Genomic DNA, 19,619 nt, shown 5'->3' on the forward strand with positions numbered 1-19,619 from the left:
TCAGACCACACCTGTGGCAATCCATGCAATTCTGAACTCCACACCTGAAGAAGGTGACTGAGGAGAGTTTGTCCGAGGAAGGCTTTTGCAGGTGCTAGGAGGATGTGGGAATCACACACATGGAGATCAGATGAGGACATTAAGGACATTTCATCTGAAGAAGAAAATACTTGCAAACGAGCTGTGGGGGTGGGGGGAGATTGGAAAACGTGGTATCTGAGATGATATTTTAAATACATATTTCATATTCCTTTGTTCCAGAGAGAAAAAGGAGGAACCATGGGTAGAAACTATAGAGAAATAAATTTCAACTCAATATGAGGATAATTGCTCTCAAAATTAGAATTGCCCAAGAATGCCCAACAAAGAGTACAAGTCAGTGAACTGGAGTTTCCTTTAAGGTCGATAAGCCCTGTGATGTTGCATTTCTGCTCTTCCTTTAGGAGAAGGGTTTGTTTGCTACAACTCCTGTCTTCTAAAGGAGACCAGGGTTGGTTACATTTCTGCCCGTTTCCAAACCAAAACTCCTCGCAGACGTTTAAATGGAGTGTGTTTTGTACAAGAGGCACAGGACTGGTTTATGAAAACAGCTGAATGATGGCTATGCCAAGAGTCACAGTTTTCAAAGTGAAGACTAACCTAGTTAAACAGGTTTTCACAGAGTCCCAACTCCTATGGAGGGTGTCGCCTTTTAATGTTTTAGCAAATACTTAAATATCACTTAAGGAACCTTCTTTTTCACTGAATATTTTATATTCAGAATGTGTTGCTTTGATCCTTATTTTTTCTTTCTCTTTTTTTGACATAGGAGTGTCTCTCCTTTTAGTCCATGAAGAGGTCATTTGAAGGAGACAAAGAAAGCTTTGTTATAGCTACAGAAAGCTATAAAGAACTACATAATAAGAAGGCAATTATTTGATTTGTTATTTTCATGTTTCTTTGGTACATTTTTAGTTAATTTCTTCCAAAACAAATTAGTCCTAGATATTTGTGTGCTCCAAAATCCACCAACTTCCCACTAAGCTCTTTCAGATGCTATGGGATTCATTTTTTTTTAATCTCATCATATAAATATGCTTAAAACATATTTCTCTATTTTATAAAATACTAGAGGCCCGGTGCATGAAATTTGTGCACTTTGGGGTGGGGGGTCTCCTCAGCCCAGCCTGTGTCTTCTCACAGTCCTGGAGCCCTTGGGGGTTGTCTGACTGATGGCTTAGGCCCACTGGGGAGTTGGGCCTAAGCCATCAGTCGGACATCCTTAGTGCTGCCGTGGAGGCAGGAGAGGCTCCCGCCACCGCTGCTGTGCTTGCCAGCCATGAGCCCGGCTTCTGGCTGAGTGGTGCTCCCCATGTGGGAGCACACTGACCACCAGGGGGCAGCTCCGTTGAGCATCTGCCCCCTGGTGGTCAGTGCACATCATAGCAACTGGTCGTTCCACCATTCAGTAGATTTGCATATTAGCCTTTTATTATATAAGATTTTCATCACCTTAGTTCCATTTCATTTCAAATAATAGTGATACATTAATCATAAAACTATTCATGAGGTATTTGGTTGTGATTCCAACTTCTTTTTAAAGAACTATATACTACAAATATAGCAAGGGGCTTCAAAGAGTTCATGATTTTGGTGTTTCACATTTAATGGTGTTATTAAAATTTTCCCATAATTGCTAATTCCATGCTGTAAATGGAATAGATTGTGTGCTCTGTGTATTCCTAACATGCAACTTGTTCAGGACCCTTGGATATGTGCACTTAACTGGGAGATTCTGAGATGCTTCGCAAATAAAAACCAATAAATGCTTCCCCTCTCTGTTATGAGTGATAAAACACTTTCCCTTCCCTTCTTCTTTGATTGAATTTATATGCCAGAGATTTTTCTGCTCTGGGGATGAAAATGGAGGACCAGGGAAGAAAGTTGATAAAATAGAGATGATTCAAAGATCTGAAATATTTTATCCTGACTCAATATAAAGTAAATTATTTTTTCTCTTTTCCAATAACCACAATTTCCCTTGATCTTGGAATCACTCAAAACCTAGCCACTGAGTCCTGTCTAAACGAATGCTCTGCCTCAAGATGTGGAGAGAGATGAAATACTGGCCTGCACAGATCGCACTGGCTTGATCGTATTTACAGTTATGAGGTACCGCAAATTTAAGAATGCCATTTTTTCTCATCACTGAGTATTTATTATATATAACAAATACATGGGAAAGAAAAAACTATAGTGTGATATAAATAGTTTATTTACATTACAGAAAAACATCAAGACAATGTATACTATTTCAAATATATCCATACATAATCAAATATAGCTGTAGGACGTGTTTTCATTGGTGTAGATTACCACAAATGCAAGGCAACATGTGTAGATCTCTTGTCTTACTCTTTTGTCTAGAATACTGTATGTGTAGTCCAAGCTCTCGGCAGTCCGGCCACTCACTGTGTGACATGCTCCCTTCAGATCAACCGTGTGGACGCCCTCGTTGTGTTGTCCGAACTGTAGTGTCCCGTGTTTTGCTTCTGCCTGTGAATTCGGTTGCTTCTGGGGCATTTCCTAGGAGGTTGGAAAGTTTACAAACTTAGTCCCGTGCTATCACCTACAGTTTGGTCCTACAATCTCAGAGGGAAGTTATGGAGTAAGCAAGTTATTAAAATGGTTCAGAGGAAAGAATTTACTAGTAGTACCGCCAAATTGCAGTCATCTTTGAGGTTCTGTTGAGGGGCACTGAAGAACAGAACCGGGAGTTGAAGAGAAATACATTTACTGGGTCTTCAACTGCTGACTCACCAAAGCACAAAGAATGACTCAGCACATGCAATCAAACAAATCGTGAGCCTCTCTAATCTCACTTTAAAGGTCTTTGACAATTTTATACTTTAAATGTCCTGAGGATGAATGTTATTGACATTTCAATGCTGCAAGTTTAAATCCCATCACACCAGAGAATGAGCCAAGTGTTAATATCTGCCATATAATGGAAAGAGACATTATATTGGTTCAGCCTAATATCATTTTTCACATTAATACTATACGCTAAGGACATAAATTGGTACCAATTATGTAGCCTCTATGAAAAGCTAATATGCAGTCAAATTATCTGAAAAGCTCTGACCTAGTACCTCTTGTCGTGTAATACAAGAATACTTGGATGATGCAAATGAGAACAACAAAGGAAAGTTCATAAAAATCCTATCAGAATAAGCTGTGGGTACCAGAGCATGCATATATATATATACATGGTTCTTTTGGGGAGGGGGATGGTAGATCTACCAAAATGAACATGGAGCTGGGAGTCACATTTTAGCAAGTGGGAGCCACCAGAAGTTAAAAGGTTGAAAATCCATCTTCTCAACAGAGCGACTCTTTCATGTCTCTAGATGTTTATATTTTCTAATAAAACGTTGAATTTAGGAGGAGGGCAGGTGCTTCACTAAAACAGTAAAAACAAGGGGAAGAAACCAGAAAAAAAGGAATGTGGGATGAGGAGAAAAGGAAGAAGAGTAGAAAACAGGAGAATGCAGGTGATGAAGAGATTTTTAAAAAATTGAAAAGAAGGAAGGGATCTCTGCTTGGTGCAATATTTTAAATCTTTTAGCACCTGGATATTTTGGAGTAGATCTTGACACACACATGTGTCCAGTTTACCAAGAAGGGAGGGTTTGGTGTGTGTGTGTGTGTGGGGGGGGGGAGTATGAGGGGGTGGCCTAGTTGGAAAGCTTGGCTTTTGAGCAGAATATTTTCAAGTGATTGAAATAATCCACTCTGGGAACAGTGTAGTTTGCTGACTAGTTCGACTCCTGGAAAGACTTTGGAGCGGCATTACAATAATGCTGAGTTCATGTGCTAGTTCTCTTCCTCAAAAGCAAACAGAAGGTAAGTTTTGTTTGTTTTAACATGGATCATGATAATGACCTCGTGCCTTGAAGAAGTGGCTTGCTCTAATTTGGAGCTCAGTTGAGGTTGCCGTGACCATCGGAATATGGGGCATTGTGACCAGCCAGGGGGCAGTATGAGCAGTGGGTAAGTGTACAGCTCTGACACGAGGCAGCCCTCCATTTCCGCCCTATTGTTCAACTGTGTATACTCAGCAAATTGCTAACTTCTCATACCTCAGAGTCCCTATCTTGAAAGTAGGGGTAATTAAGCCTTCTTCATAATGCTATTAAATGTATGTCTCTCTCTTTCTCTTTTTGTATGTGTGTATATACACACATAATATATATACACACAATTCCCGGTGAGGTAAGGACCCTATGCATTCCAGTTGTGTTTATTGTGTATGGGAATGGTAATGTGATTAAAAACAGACTCAAAAACATCTGCTAAAGTATTTAACATTCTCATTTTTGTGAGTACAGGAAGTAACAAATTCAATTGTTATCAGATTAGATCTACTAAATATAAATGTTGTTTTTCATATCCTGATATCACTTAGCTGTTAGGAAGCTCAAGACCCTCAGAGTAATATGGTGTAGTCCGCTGTGTTTTAGATTCTTTTCTATCTTCTCTTTTCTACTCAGTGTTTTTGGTTTCTTCAGTCATCTTTCTGTTCCCCAAGATCTATTTTAATATAATCCACTGACTCACTTGGCATCTACACGTGCGAGTCAGTTGATGAAGTCGGCTTGGCTCAGAGTGGCACGGAGCTCCAGTCGATGATCTTCCTTAAGCCTTTAGGCCGGGCGAGGATTTATGAACCGTATTTTGTCTTTTTCAAGAGAAAATGCCACACTTATCCTCAAGAAGATAGTGCAATACAGAGACTGAGATGTGTTATGGTCTTTATTTTCTAAAGATATGATGCTGTCTTTCATTTTCTTCCCTTTTGAAAAGAATTTTTGGGGAAACATTCTGATTTACAGTAGCGCTGTGCAAACACGTGACAGTCTAAATGCCCTGTGAATTTGGGAAAAACCTGGGAAACGTCCTGAGAACTTTTTTCTCCAGGAGAGGAAACAGGGCTGAAAGTAATATCTTCAATCATGTTTCTGTTGGATGCGACATAAACTATGTGCATTTGGGTTAGCAGCTAATTCTTGGTTACCGTGGATTTATATGCTAGTCAAGTTAAGCACGTACCAGGCCTTGATCCTTTGCTCCAAGCCCAATGTGAGGCATCACTAATTAATCATGGATTTCTTTCCTGTTGAAACTGGATGAAATCTCTGCCTCTCTCGCAATCTTGCTCTCTGGGAAACAATAACCATTTGATTGCTCTGGGGGGTTTGATATTTGCTGCACGTTTCCGGATATCAAAAGTTTTCATGTACTTTACATGACTTTTCTCATTTGGACTATTTTCTTTGAGTTTTGTGATCAAAGGCTATATTGTTAACTTAAGATAAAAATGTACTTGTTGTTTATATCAAATGTGTGAAAAATGATTATATGTAAGAATTACACTAGGAAATAGAAGTGCCATAGTGAGAGATATAATTTAATACTTTTCTAAGCCTTGCTTAAAATCTATTCTGACCTCATTCAGCATACTGACCTGGATAAGTAAGGAAGCAGTGGTCATTTAAATAGTCTATTAATAGTGTCAATGAAGACTGACTTTTTTCTAGTTGAAATAGAGTATATTTATTTTTTATTTTTTAAATCCTCACCCGAGGATAGTTTCCCATTGATTGTTAGAGAGAGTGGAAGAGGGAGGGAAAGAAAGAGAGAAACATCGATGTGAGAGAAACACATGGATTGGTTGCCTCCTGCACGAGCCCCGACCAGGGCCTGGGCCAGGGAAGAGCCTGCATCTGAGGTATGTGTCCTTGACCATAGTCGAACTCGGGACCCTTTGGTCCGCAGGCCAACACGCTATCCACTGAGCCACACCGGCTAGGACTGAAGAGTATATTTAAACAAAGATTGGCATTACACATGAGAGAGGGGAAAGACCTCTGCTTAGAAAATAAATAATCCTCATCAAAATGCAAAAATAAGAAATAATTGGTGCTACTCCAGCATGAAAACCAGTGGCTCTCCCTGTGGCTATTGAACCGCTGCTGTGAGAAGACATGGCTGCAGAGTCCATGAGGGGACCGGCCATCACTTAATCTGACCACAACATCCCTCCCCGCGCAGCACTGACCTTGGGATGATGCCCAGCACTGACCTTGGGATGCACAGCACTGACCTTGGGATGCCAGTACTGACCTTGGGATGCCCAGCACTGACCTTGGGATGCACAACTGACCTTGGGATGCCCAGCACTGACCTTGGGATGCCCAGCACTGACCTTGGGATGCACAACTGACCTTGGGATGCCCAGCACTGACCTTGTGATGATGCCCAGCACTGACCTTGGGATGATGCCAGCACTGACCTTGTGATGATGCCCAGCACTGACCTTGGGATGCCCAGCACTGACCTTGTGATGCACAGCACTGACCTTGGGATACACAGCACTGACCTTGGGATGCCCAGCACTGACCTTGTGATGCACAGCACTGACCTTGGGATGCCCAGCACTGACCTTGGGATGATGCCCAGCACTGACCTTGTGATGCACAGCCCTGACCTTGGGATGCCCAGCACTGAGCTTGGGATGCCAGCACTGACCTTGGGATGATACACAGCACTGACCTTGGGATGCCAGCACTGACCTTGGGATGCCCAGCACTGACCTTGAGATGCCAGCACTGACCTTGGGATGCCCAGCACTGACCTTGTGATGCCCAGCACTGACCTTGTGATGCCCAGCACTGACCTTGGGATGCACAGCACTGACCTTGTGATGATGCCCAGCACTGACCTTGGGGTACACAGCACTGACCTTGGGATGCCCAGCACTGACCTTGGGATGCCCAGCACTGACCTTGGGATGATACACAGCACTGACCTTGTGATGCCCAGCACTGACCTTGGGATGCACAGCACTGACCTTGTGATGATGCCCAGCACTGACCTTGGGGTACACAGCACTGACCTTGGGATGCCCAGCACTGACCTTGGGATGCCCAGCACTGACCTTGTGATGATGCCCAGCACTGACCTTGGGATGCACAGCACTGACCTTGTGATACACAGCACTGACCTTGAGATGCACAGCACTGACCTTGGGATACACAGCACTGACCTTGTGATGCACAGCACCACCACGCAGATGACGGCGATCTGCACCGTCCCGATGACGGCGGCGATGAGGACGTACTGGAAGCGCACGGGCCCGGGCACCACGTACAGCACGCTGTAGTCCTTCTTGTCACACTGCTGCCCCGTGTAGCCAGCGTCGCACCTGGAAGACAGGACGGCCCGTCACCCGAGGCCGCCCCACTGGGCTCCCGTTCCCTTCTCTAAGCAGCATGCTGCCCGGCAGCCATCCGTCCTCCCCTACTCATCCTCAGAAAGGTCTCCTCGTGTTTTTGATTTCAAAGCTAACGTGGTTTCTTTTTATATGCACAATGAGAACATTTGAGAATTCTTCCTTTTATATTTTTTCAGGTGAACTTTATGTTCTCCGTAACGTGTTCTCTCAGCCACCTGTCACTACGATTCCCCGAAGACAGGCTTCTTTCTGCTAACATGGGTAACGGAATGGGGCTATTTAACTTCCATTCAATATTTAACTTCTATCTAACTTCGTGGGGAGAGCGTTCTCGGTGCTTCTCTTGGCACACGTGCCGAAGCATGTTCGGGCCAGGGGTACAATGCGAGCAGTCTCTTTAGCCTGCTGCTTATAGGGTGGCCTCTGACGCCAGGGAGGCAGCTCCCAGGGTGCTGATGCTGATGATGCGGGGACAGGGTCTGCCCAGCTAGTGGGGCCCGTCCCGAGCCCGAGGCCGCCTCCCCCTCGCCCCCTCCAGAAGCTCAGGCACAACCTGGGCCAGAGCGGCCCCTGACAGTGAAGCCAGGAAACAGCTCACGGACAACCCCCCCCCCCCCCCGCCCCAGGATCGCTCTGGCATGGACTCTGTACAGCCATGTAGTCCTTCTCTTGGAATTCCTTCCAACCGCATCCTGGGACCTTTCCTGTCCGCCTGGAAGTGTTTTCTCATGGCCACTGGGCTGAGGGGGAGGCCAGCGGGGGCAGCCTGCCTTTGCGGGGGGGGGGGGGGGAGGGGCTGCGGGGACAGGTGCTACTGACTCAGGGAAGGGAAACGGGAGAGGAAGACAGTTGTTGAGAAGAGTGGGGCGGGGTGGAGAGGAGAGGAGAGAGGAAGACAGAGGGAGAGAAACCCCTTTATTGTTTTAAAAAAATATATTTTTATTTACTTCAGAGAGAAAGGGAGAGGGAGAGAGAGAGAAACATCAAGGATGAGAGAGAGTCATTGATCAGCTGCCTCCTGCACGCCCCACACTGGGGATCGAGCCTGCAGCTCGGGCCTGTGCCCTGATCTGGAATTGAACCGCGACCTCCTGGTTCAGAGGTCGACGCTCAACCACTGAACCACACTGGCCAGCCAGAAACTCCTTTCATTGTATATCAGTACACAACCTATTTCATCATATGTCACGTGTGTATCCCTTTAATAAACTTGCATTGGTGTTTACTCTGGCTTTACCATCTCGGGAGGAAACATGTCCGCTCTGTGAATACTGAGCAGATGTGTACGTTTATTAACTAAATCCAGACGAGTGGTTTCTCTGTCTCACCTGAGTTTGGATCTGTGGAGGGATCGCTATCGCCTCGCTATACAGGGTTGGTGGCTAGCAGGTCCCCAGAAAAGAATGTGTGCCTGGCAAGACCAAGGGCCATGACCTCTACTCTGAGGCCTGAGGGGCATGGCCTCCTAGAGGCAACTAGGTTGTCCGGGGCCAGGAAGGCTCCCCCGCCCGCTTGTTTGAAACTGTTTATAATGAAGCACCTACTATGTGCCAAGTGCTGTCCTCTGTCCACGGGAAGAGGAGGAATAAAACAGCGGAGCCTGAGTCTTTAAGGAGCCTGTAATGCCCAGAGTGCCATGGAACCTGCTACTAGAAGAGCATGTATGTAATGACGTGTTACACAGCACTTGGGTGTGCAAGGCGCACACATTTGATAGGTTCCTGGTGGGGCCTGTGTGGGTGGGAGCGGCAGAGGCCGGTCTGGCTGCTGATCACCCATCCGGGCAGCGTGGCGCCCCGTGCCCTGCCCAGGCCCAGCGTTCGGTGTCCACGCGCGCGCTCCCCCCTTTCCCGGGTGAAGGTGAGCGTTACCTGCAGGACGGCTCCTGCGTGTTGACGGCGTGCTCGCACTTCCCGTGCATGCAGAAGCCGTTGTAATGTTCCGGGCAAGGGACGTGGTGTTCTCTGGCGCTTTCTTCCAATTTGTTAGCATTCTCTGCGGACACAGATAAAAGCAGGCGCCCTGTCAATGCCTCTCTGAGCCCGGTAAGACCAACCAGGACATTAGGAAGCGACGTTGCAGCAGGTAAAGAGATTTAAAGGGGCAGGAACGGAAAGGCCACGCTTCAGGAGAAAGGGAGAATTGAAAGACGGTTGCCTCTACAATTGTGTTTAGAGAGGGGGCTGGAATTACCCCGTGCTTTTCACGCGATTATGTAGGCTCCTACATCTTCAGCAGCCACTCATGCGTCCATGCGTTGGCCGACCGCCTTAAGGATTTTGTGTGGAGTCTGTACATTTATCATAAAATAATCCAAGAAAACACAGCCTGTTTTTTTGAATATGAAAGCCTTGCACAATGTCCCTCAAAAAAAAATTGCTGCAATACCTTGATACTTTCTCAATGTGGGAGCTTAAAAGTTAAAATATGGCTGCATTCAGTTGTTAAGCAGATGTTTTCCAAAACTGCATGCAAATTTCAACAAATGTATTCTCTGAGGCTTTCTTCATCTACTGCGAACATGAATTTTACTAGCACCCATACGTTTTCTTATTGCCAAAGCAAAGCTATTGAAAGAGCCAACGTTATTTCATAATCACTTATGTAGACACTCACACAGAACATACCCAATGCTGTAAATGTGTGTAATGCATAACATTTGGCCCATGTTAACAATGTTACGTGAAACTTAAACTTGTGAGAAAGAAAAAAAATCTTGTTTTAAAATAAACCCTTTCCTTGTCATTAGGAAGTTTTGTTTTCTTATATTTTCCTGGAGATATTAAAATATTTTTCCGACTTATGTTAATCCAAATACTTTTGCTTCATGTTTGCAATGTCACCTCTAAGCAGACTTTTGATTCCTTATATGTTCATTTTATAATATAAAGTCTTGCCTACTTTGAGACGTTTCTATGATCTGAGACCTGACATACTTTAAAATTCTTGCCCAAACACAAAGGCAATGTAACTTTCTAAATGTCAACCTAAAGTACCCTTCAACACCACAGTAACTGGCCAGCGGTAATGGAAGATTGAGAATGACCTACTAAGCTTGTGAGATAGATTATTATTTCCACGTATAATTTTTTACTATAGTGTGTTCTTAACATTTTTACTGACACTCATGGATGATAAGTCTAATCATCAGGAGAAAAAACATACCTTCGTTATTAGTGAATCAGACAAATGTACTATTTATGTTTAAGCGAAGCTGTGAAGGATCTATATTTACGATCTAAGTGTCCACTGCAAAACATTAAAGTTTGAAATAAATTGTGAAATAAGTTAAGTGCTTTTTTGTGTGGAAATATTTACATACATTGTTATGAGGGGCAATATTTCAAATTACAGACCCACATTCATAAAGGATCTCTGCTGAGGATGCTGGCGAGGCTGAGGTGGTGGCCGAGTTATCCATTGTTCTGTGTCTGAGACCCTTTACCTGTACAGGTGACCTTTTGTTGGCGCTGTCATAGTCCTATGACATCTGCCATTAAACTGAAGGCAACACTTCCACGGAAAGACTAAGCATAGGCAGAATTTTTTTTCTTTTTTTAAAAAAAATATATTTTATTGATTTTTTACAGAGAGGAAGGGAGAGGGATAGAGAGTTAGAAACATCGATGAGAGAGGAACATCGATCAGCTGCCTCCTGCACGACCCCCACTGGAGATGCGCCTGCAACCAAGGTACATGCCCTTGACCGGAATCGAACCTGGGACCCCTCAGTCCGCAGGCCGACGCTCTATCCACTGAGCCAAACGGGTCAGGGTCAGAATTTTTTTATTTTTTTATTTTTTATTTTGTTTCTCCCATTCTTCCAAACGATTTTGGAATTTTGCGTCATGGTGTTTTGGGTAACCAATTGCAGCTGCAGTAAGCAAGCACCAAACTGAAATGGATCCGTGCCGAGTGAAATATCCACTATGGGGCTACGTGACCGAGGCGGAAGTAGGGCAGCCACGTGCTTGGATGCACCTTGTGACCACGCAGGGACCCACGGAGGGGCCGACGTGGCTCATTCTGGGGGCTGCAAGCTAGAGTCAAACCAGCCACCTGCTGCTTGAAGACGACCTAGCTGGCCCCACTGCTGAGGTAATGAGCCAGCACTGATTTGCCCTCGCATTTCTGGATCTTTCTCCACAGCAAACTATTAAGCACTTCTATTTAGGGTTCGTTAGCAGTGCCTCCACACACCTGCATGCGGGAGCATTTTCTGTAACTCCCTACCTTTCAGCTGGGGGCCGGGATTCCAGTCCCAGAGTGCTTTACGGGGCGATTTGTCTTTCTGTCAGTTGTAAGAGAAGAGCAAGAATTGTCTTAACTAAAAATCCGTTTTTAAGGCTATTTTATTTTTAACTCTGTCCCTCACCCCACACTGTTTGTTTCTGGATTTGTACCGTATTCACAATTATGAGCTAAGATCAAGGGCAAAAGAGGAGCTTGTTGGAGTGAATCTGTTGCCTCAGTGTGGTAAAAGCTGCATCTTTTTACAAAGTCATTACCCAGCCAGGGTGACCACCTGGGAGGGGAAGCGCATCCAGCTTCAAATCTGCTAAATCGTTTACACCAGTGGTCGGCAAACCGCGGCTCGCGAGCCACATGCGGCTCTTTGGCCCCTTGAGTGTGGCTCTTCCACAAAATACCACGGCCTGGGCGAGTCTATTTTGAAGAAGTGACGTTAGGAGAAGTTTAAGTTTAAAAAATTTGGCTCTCAAAAGAAATGTCCATCGTTGTGCTGTTGTTATTTGGCTCTGTTGACTAATGAGTTTGCCGACCACTGGTTTACACCATCCTTCATGAGCTTAGAACGCTCTATTTGTGGGATTCTGTCAAACACGAAAGTAGGGAGATTGAAAATAAATGAGTAGAAGAAATGATCCCTGGGCAAGAAAATGAGGAAACATCAATATATGTCAACAAATTTATAGTCAATCCAACCAAGTAAACCAGCTGATTGAAAACCTGAATATATAACCACTCCTAATAATGCGATAGATGTATTTTTAGAAATGAAATTTAAGTATATTAAGAAAAATAGAGACACAGAAATTTAATATTCCAACCAAATATGTGTAGGAACCATTGTCTTTGTAATTCTGATGTTTATGCATAGGTATTCAAGCAATAATAAATCATTTAGAGCTTTAAAATCATATGAATGATACTCTGGAAGTCTGTATGGTATGATACTCCAGTGGCTGATGACTTTGACATCAGTTTCTCTATCCTCCCTGTAAGAAGAGATTTAATCTAAGAGTCATGCTCTTTCCTCTAAGAGAGAGTGATAATGGTAGAAACTCCTCTGTCTTTGTTTAAAATCTTTGACTCATTTCCTATTTAAATGTTTACAAATGGTTTGTTCTAAAAGATCCCAACTCTAGCCTGGGGCATGGCTTAGTGGTTGAGTGTTGACCTATGAACCAGGAGGTCACTGTTTGATTCCCAGTCAGGGCACATGCCTGGGTTGTGGGCTCCATCCCCAATAGGGGGTGTGTAGGAGGCAATTGATCAATGATCCTCTCTCATCATTGATGTTTCTTTCTCTCTCTCTCTCTCTCTCTCTCTCTCTCTCTCTCTCTCTCTCCCTCCCTCCCTCCCTCTCTGAAATCAACAAAAATACATTAAAAAAAAAAAGATATCCTGACCCTTTTAGGAAAACAATTTCTAGTATAATCTGAGTTGGCTAGCCGCTACATTGCTAGTCAATACTCCAGTTGGGGGTGGAGGGGGGGTCTCTCTAAAGCACAGCTACACCTATTATTTCTGTCCCAGTGCTTACAGGGGAAGAGACAGGAGGGGCCATAGACAGAGGGCTTGGCAATTACCCTCACTATGGGCTCACCTGCTCACAAGTCAATTAAGGTGAGTGGGCAGAGCCAGGCAGAGCATTTTAGAGACTAAATCAATACAGCGAGGGCTGTCTGTGCATGTTTACTGTTACTCCTGACTTTTTCTCTCCAAAACGCTTGGAATAAGATGCCATTCAGAGAACCTACCAAAGCAACACACTGCAGACCAAAGGAGAGCTATGCCAGTGTAAACCTGGACTAACCGTACGTCTGGACAAAGAACATTCACCTTCGGACAAGGGCTACAGCTCAGGAAAAGACGCTCCTGAAAGTCAAGTCAACGCTACCTTCCAGCGTTCTCGGGGTGCCCTGGGAAACCCCCTCGAACCAGGAAACCCGGAGTCTCGGTTGCAGAGATGGATGCGCTAGACCAGTGGTCAGCAAACTCATTCGTCAACAGAGCCAAATATCAACAGTACAAAGACTGAAATTTCTTTTGAGAGCCAAATTTTTTAAACTTAAACTTCTTCTAACACCACTTCTTCAAAATAGACTCGCCCAGGCCGTGGTATTTTGTGGAAGAGCCACACTCAAGGGGACAAAGAGCTGCATGTGGCTCGCGAGCCGCAGTTTGCAGACCACGGCGCTGGACTGTCAGTGTCTGACGCTGTTACACCATTTCTTTTGTCCTCATGCTCTGCTCTCTAAAGAGCCCTAAAACAAGCTGGCTTCTCTGTAGCCTACACATTGGGAATGGCTTTGGCAGTACCACCTGAGGGTCTTAGCACTTTGACAGCAGTAGCATATTTTGTTTGAGTGAATTCATTGGTCCTGAATTTCTGTGCAGTTTTGTGGACACAAGTCAACTTCTTCAGCCCACTCAGTTCTGGGGTTTTGTAAAATCTGATTTCTGTACTTACAGGCTCGAAGGCTGGACCCTACCCAGGGTGCACTGCGGCCTGGGAGGCCTTTGCAGGACAGGTCAGATGATATTCCTCGGGATAGACCCACGCTTTGCGTTATTCCAGCCTTTCTTGCAAATATATACAAATCTCACGGGCCGCTGCTTCTCCAGCGGGGGTCTGATTCTGTGCAAGAATTTCAGAGCAAGTGGGAAAGATCCTAAATTAGAGGTAACATTGAGGATTCAGTGAGTGTTTTAGGGAAGCAGATTGCTACTGCACATTTTTAAGCAAGCAGAGAGGCTCAATAGGGGAAGAGTTATCTAGTGAAGAGGTGGGTTTCTGCTCGAGTTGAAAGGAGCTGTGTTGATATTAGTCAGGGATATTATAGAGTGCTACTGTGTGGTAGATTAGATTATTTCAGACCTCTAGATTCTTTGAATTCTAAGAGTAATATTTGATATTGCTAATACTTACGTGTGTCAAGTTACTAATAGAGTTTACTAATATTTATTGTAAAATATTATTTTTTATATTCTTGGAAAAAGAAATGGAGAAATAGGGCTATTTAGACATAGTATATAAAGGAAATCACTTTGCTATAATTATGGGAACATTTTACTTTTACAAAGGGTGTAAAATGTCTTACATATTGACTGTACCTAGAATTCAGACATTCTTGCATAAAGTGATCTTCATTAATTGTTGTCTTCCTTGTGGAGAACAATATGTTTGTGGATCTAAATTCGATTTTAGCATCATGCTTTAACATTGCAAATTACCTTGATGAGGCCATGGGTATGAGTACAGTGTGGCTTATTATCTTTTCAACTATCTTTTCCTGTGGGCACACATTTTCCCAGTAAACTAGTTATTTTCAATTTGAATATACTTACATAATACTTCTATTTTCATATTTAATAACAATACAAGGAAACGAAACTATGTGTATACTTGTACACCTCTTGTGAGTACTCCATTTTACTTCTCCCCTACTCACTGCCATATCTCCAAAGCAACTTGAAAATATTTTATTTAGCCAACTAGGAAAGGAAAACTATCTTTCTTTCTATTATATTTATATTGTGCCTGGGGCAGGAACAAATTTCGAATTTAGAAGTAAAATCATGATTGTCCCTGTTGTTGATTAGAGTTGGTTTTAAAGAAGATATATAATTCGTATGATTTCCTCTCCTTATCTTATCAGGCATGAACATACGCGGTGGCGGTAAAACCTCATATCTAGCTTGAATTGCAATCGAAGTTTTTTTCAAGGCCAGAAAAGCGTTCCTATTGAACGGGCTCTGAATGAGATGCTATATGAGTTCTTGCACGTTAACAAATTCCATAATAGCTTCGCCGGCTGTCACGGTTTCTTCAAGGCACAGATGAGTAGATGAGAAGAGTCTCCTTTCTAAGCCTCTAGGACAAAGACTCAAATGAGAATGCGAGGAAAGTGACAGCCTCGCATGGGGGACATGGAGGCATTTAAGGACACACTCGCTTCTTAAGTTTGGTGAAGAGCAGAGACCCATCCAAGTGTCCCAGTTTACTGGATCTCTTAAATATTTAGAAAAATAACTTCAAAACAGAGACCAAGTCCTTCTAATTCAACATTTCTTCTGCCAGTGGAACATTAGCCTTTTTTTTTTCCTTCCAGAACAGTACTTTAATTAAAACTAGTTGAGCCCTAGCCGGTTTTGCCCAATAGATAGAGAGATAGAGCGTCAGCCTGTGGACCGAAGGGTTCAATTCTGGTCAAGGGCACGCACCTCGGTTGCAGGTACCCGGCCCTGGTCAGGGCTCCTGCAGGAGGCAACTGATTGATGTGTCTCTCTCACATTGATGTTTCTCTCTGTCTTTCCCTCTCTCTTCTACTCTCCCTAAAAATCAATGGAAAAATATCCTCGGGTAAGGATTAACAAACAACAAACAAACAAACAAAAACCGATTTGACCCTCAACTTTGCTAAGTAGGCAGGGTGTGGGTTGGGAGCGGGATGGAAGGACTCAGAGAGAAATTCTTTCCTATGCCATCATCGATCAGGCAGTGATAGAAGACATGAAATGTGATTATCCATGTCACTACTTGCATATATAAATATTATAGTTGGACACAAAATTAAAATAAAGTGGAGGAAAACGAATTTCCATGTTAGTACATTCTCAAGCAAGGGCTTAATGACATTACCCAAGAACAGCTGGAATTAAAAAAAAAAAAAAAAAAAAAAAAAAAAAAAAAAGACCCGCCTCTGAAATAGACACAGTCATTTGGGGGCTGGAGTGATTGAAAGGCAACACTGGCGGGTGATTATTTCCTTGGGCTTTTATTATCTCTGTTCCCACTGGTGAGATATTTACATAGAAAGACGCTGAGAAATCCGGGCAATCTTGTGAGAGACACGGACAGTAACATTTTAACTGACGACATCTACATACAATTATTATGATTCAAGAATTTGGCATCACAAGCCCCATACAGAATTAGTTAGAATTCCAGACTCCGGGGGTGGGGGGGCATTCTTTTTGTTTGTTTGTTTGTTTATTGCTGAGAGCAAAAGAAGCAGGCCTGCAGCTGGCTGCTCCAGCCTCTGACGTAGAAGCTTCCACTGGCTTCCGCGGGCAGAGCCCTTCAAAGAGGGGTGGGAGCGGGGCCGCGGACACTGTGCCCGGCCTCTCATGGTCCTGTCCGTCCCCATTGTCAGAGCCATTACCGCCCAGCCAGTGGGTGATCCTATAGGTTGAGAGGGTGTAGCTCGAAGACTTTGTGACACGATAGTACTTTCTGGAACGTGAGACGTCTCCGACAACACTTTGTAAACGTCAGGCCTTGCGGAGAGGAAGGGCCCTACGGGTCATTAGCCTCCACAGTCCAGGGCCAGTGTTGCTGGAAGCTTCTCGGAGCACCTGCTCCAGCTCTTCCCCCGGCGCTCTGGCTGCGGCAACCCTTCTCCCGTGCAAGCTGCTCTCAGCAGACGAAGTTTACTATCAACCTCACAGAAAGAAAAAATGATGGGACGCGCTGCATGCCAAGAATATTCAAGGATATCCCCCTCGCCTGCTTTCTTTTCTCTTGAACCAAATGTATGCATTTCGGGCCAAATGTATTTGCTTAGTGGCTGACCTGGGCATCCGGTCTTAGTGAGCTTCTTTGGTGCCAATGCTGACAACCCAAGCGAGAGGGTTCAGGCCTGTGCCCTTTGCCTTCTGGGCTCTGTGGATCCAGGGACTGTCCTCTGCACGGGAGGCAGAGGCAGAAACGAATAGATAGTTGAGGTACACCCGTGGTCGGCAAACTGCGGCTCGCGAGCCACCTGCGGCTCTTTGGCCCCTTGAGTGTGGCTCTTCCACAAAATACCACGGCCTGGGTAAGTCTATTTTGAAGAAGTGGCGTTAGAAGAAGTTTAAGTTTAAAAAATGTGGCTCTCCAAAGAAATTTCCATCGTTGTGCTGTTGCTATTTGGCTCTGTGGACGAATGAGTTTGCCGACCACTGAGGTACACCTTCTCAAGGAGGCATTGCTTTCCTCTGTCCCCTGAGGTCACTACCCAGCAGAGAGGCAGGGGATCCACACTGCACCATGCACAGCCAATTCTGAATTCCTAGATTCTGACTTGGCCATTCACACTGTGTCCACAGTACTGCCCAGAAGGGAGAAATGTTGGTTAAACTCTTTTAGGACAACAGGAAAGCAGCTTTTATTAAAAACAAAACCAATAAAACAACACTCGCAGATGAATTTCAACACAGAAACGAAGATGAGGAAGGAATAAAACTTGTCCCTGTTGTCTGCTTCTGAGTGTAACCATGCATTTCTTCTCACGCTGAAAATAATAGATGATAAACACCCAAACTATATCAGGGGTCCTCAAACTTTTTAAACAGGGGGCCAGCTCACGGTCCCTCAGACCGTTGGAGGGCCAGACTATAGTTTAAAAAAACAACAACTATGAACAAATTCCTATGCGCACTGCGGGCCTGGGACGCGTCGGCTGCTAAGCAGGACAGGCAGCGGCACCCGGCGGGCCGGATACATGTCCTCGGCGGGCCGCAGGTGGCCCGCGGGCCGTAGTTTGAGGACCCCTGCCAGATACACTTATGATATTGCAATGACTAAAGCCAGTGATCACCTAGGTTTCCTACAAGAGCCCTCTACAAAGAACTGACGAACGTCCCGAGTTTTTAAACTATGGAACAAAGTGACAGCTTGTACTCTTTACACCCTTTCAAGAGCAGTCTCAACTTGCTTGAGAAAAGACACTGGGAGCAGTGGACAGTTGCTATGGCAACGGCTTTACAACTGGACTTCTCTTCCGGACAAAATAAAGAGAAGGACATAAGCTCCATAACATTTGTGGTAAAAGCACTTCCAGGAACTAGAGGTGCTACATAATATTTAAGTGGCATATTTAAGCCAATGCAATGCGAAATGCCTGGGCAAATTTCTAGATACAGAAATGTCGATTTTGCATGTTACAGAGTAGAAGACACTCCTGATGCTTTGATACAGTCACAGAAGTGTGTACATACACGTGTGTGGGTTTTGTATAAACATAATTCTATGCTGATCTCTTACGAATGGCAGACTTAAGGAGGAACGGAAGTGGCTTAGTATCCTAAATTCTTCCTTTAAGGGGAAGGCTGCTGGCTGTGGTGCAGACTCACCTTCAGTGCTTGTCAAACCTAGATTTCCAGGGTTTGGTCCTGATCCACCGAATCAGAGTCACCAACTGAGGAAGGGCCTGAAGTCAACTTTTTAAAAGCACCCCAGGTGACTCTGCTCATTTGGGTCGCACTACTCCTGACCCCACCCAGTCCGGTCTCCTCACCTCTGTCTCTGGCTGTCTAATGCGAGGTTTTCCTGCTCCGTGGATCCTGCTTCCCTCCCTGGTAACGGCCCTAGAGCTGGCCCATCTCCCAGATCCCAGGTCTATCTCAGCTCCTTCTCTGTAAATCCGGGTCTCAGTCCACTGTTTTCTGTCCAGAGGTGTGTGAGCCAAGGTGGGCCCAGTGCCGCTCTTCCCAGGCCCACCCTGGCTGTGAGGAGAGGTCCTCAGGGGTCCTCAGCCATCAAGCCTTCCTCGAGTTTGGTTGTCAGCCTAACAGTTCACTTTATTTTAGAAGGTCTTTGCCTCTTCTGAGAACACAACACTTAAGAACAGGCGTGTGTCTGTCACAAACGCTAACATCTCTGAGACTTTCGAATGTTGTCAAATCTCAGGTATCTGGAGACCACCTTTTGCAAATCTCCAGCCTCCTGTAATGGCTCTGTTAGAAAACTGACAGGAACTCGCTGTGTGAAAGCAAATGAAGCATTCTCTTGGGTCGAGGAACAAAGAACACAGCATTCTCTTGGGTCGAGGAACAAAGAACACAGCTGAGAAAAGATGCAGATTGTACCAATGAGTGTGACTGGCTCAATTTCCACGTGGGAGTAAAGGAGTGTTGGTCCACTTGTGAGATCCTTACAAGTTCAACTCTTCTGCAGGAAAGATAAAGTCACAAGAGAAATGATGGGGGCAGGAAAGAAGACCCAGGCAGGGAAATGAATGGAAGCAAGATCACCATTGCAGTGGTGCACCAACTGGGAGAGATGATGTTACAACGAAGAGCAGGCGTTGACAGCCCAGGAGAAAGGGCAGCAGGC

General features: G+C 44.7%; 1 protein-coding gene across 1 annotated transcript in view; it reads right to left on the reverse strand.

Moving 5' to 3' along the window:
- Positions 1-2,233: 2,233 nt before the first annotated feature.
- The window catches only part of TMEFF2 (transmembrane protein with EGF like and two follistatin like domains 2), a 256,247-nt gene continuing 238,861 nt past the window's right edge, over positions 2,234-19,619 (reverse strand). The window contains 3 exon segments of the mRNA XM_080667325.1: positions 2,234-2,565; positions 7,088-7,246; positions 9,148-9,271. Of these exon segments, the coding sequence (XP_080523451.1) occupies positions 2,469-2,565; positions 7,088-7,246; positions 9,148-9,271 (380 nt within the window). The 3' untranslated portion in view covers positions 2,234-2,468.

Source organism: Plecotus auritus (assembly GCF_963455305.1).
Source record: "Plecotus auritus genome assembly, chromosome: 5".
Lineage (NCBI taxonomy): Eukaryota > Metazoa > Chordata > Mammalia > Chiroptera > Vespertilionidae > Plecotus > Plecotus auritus.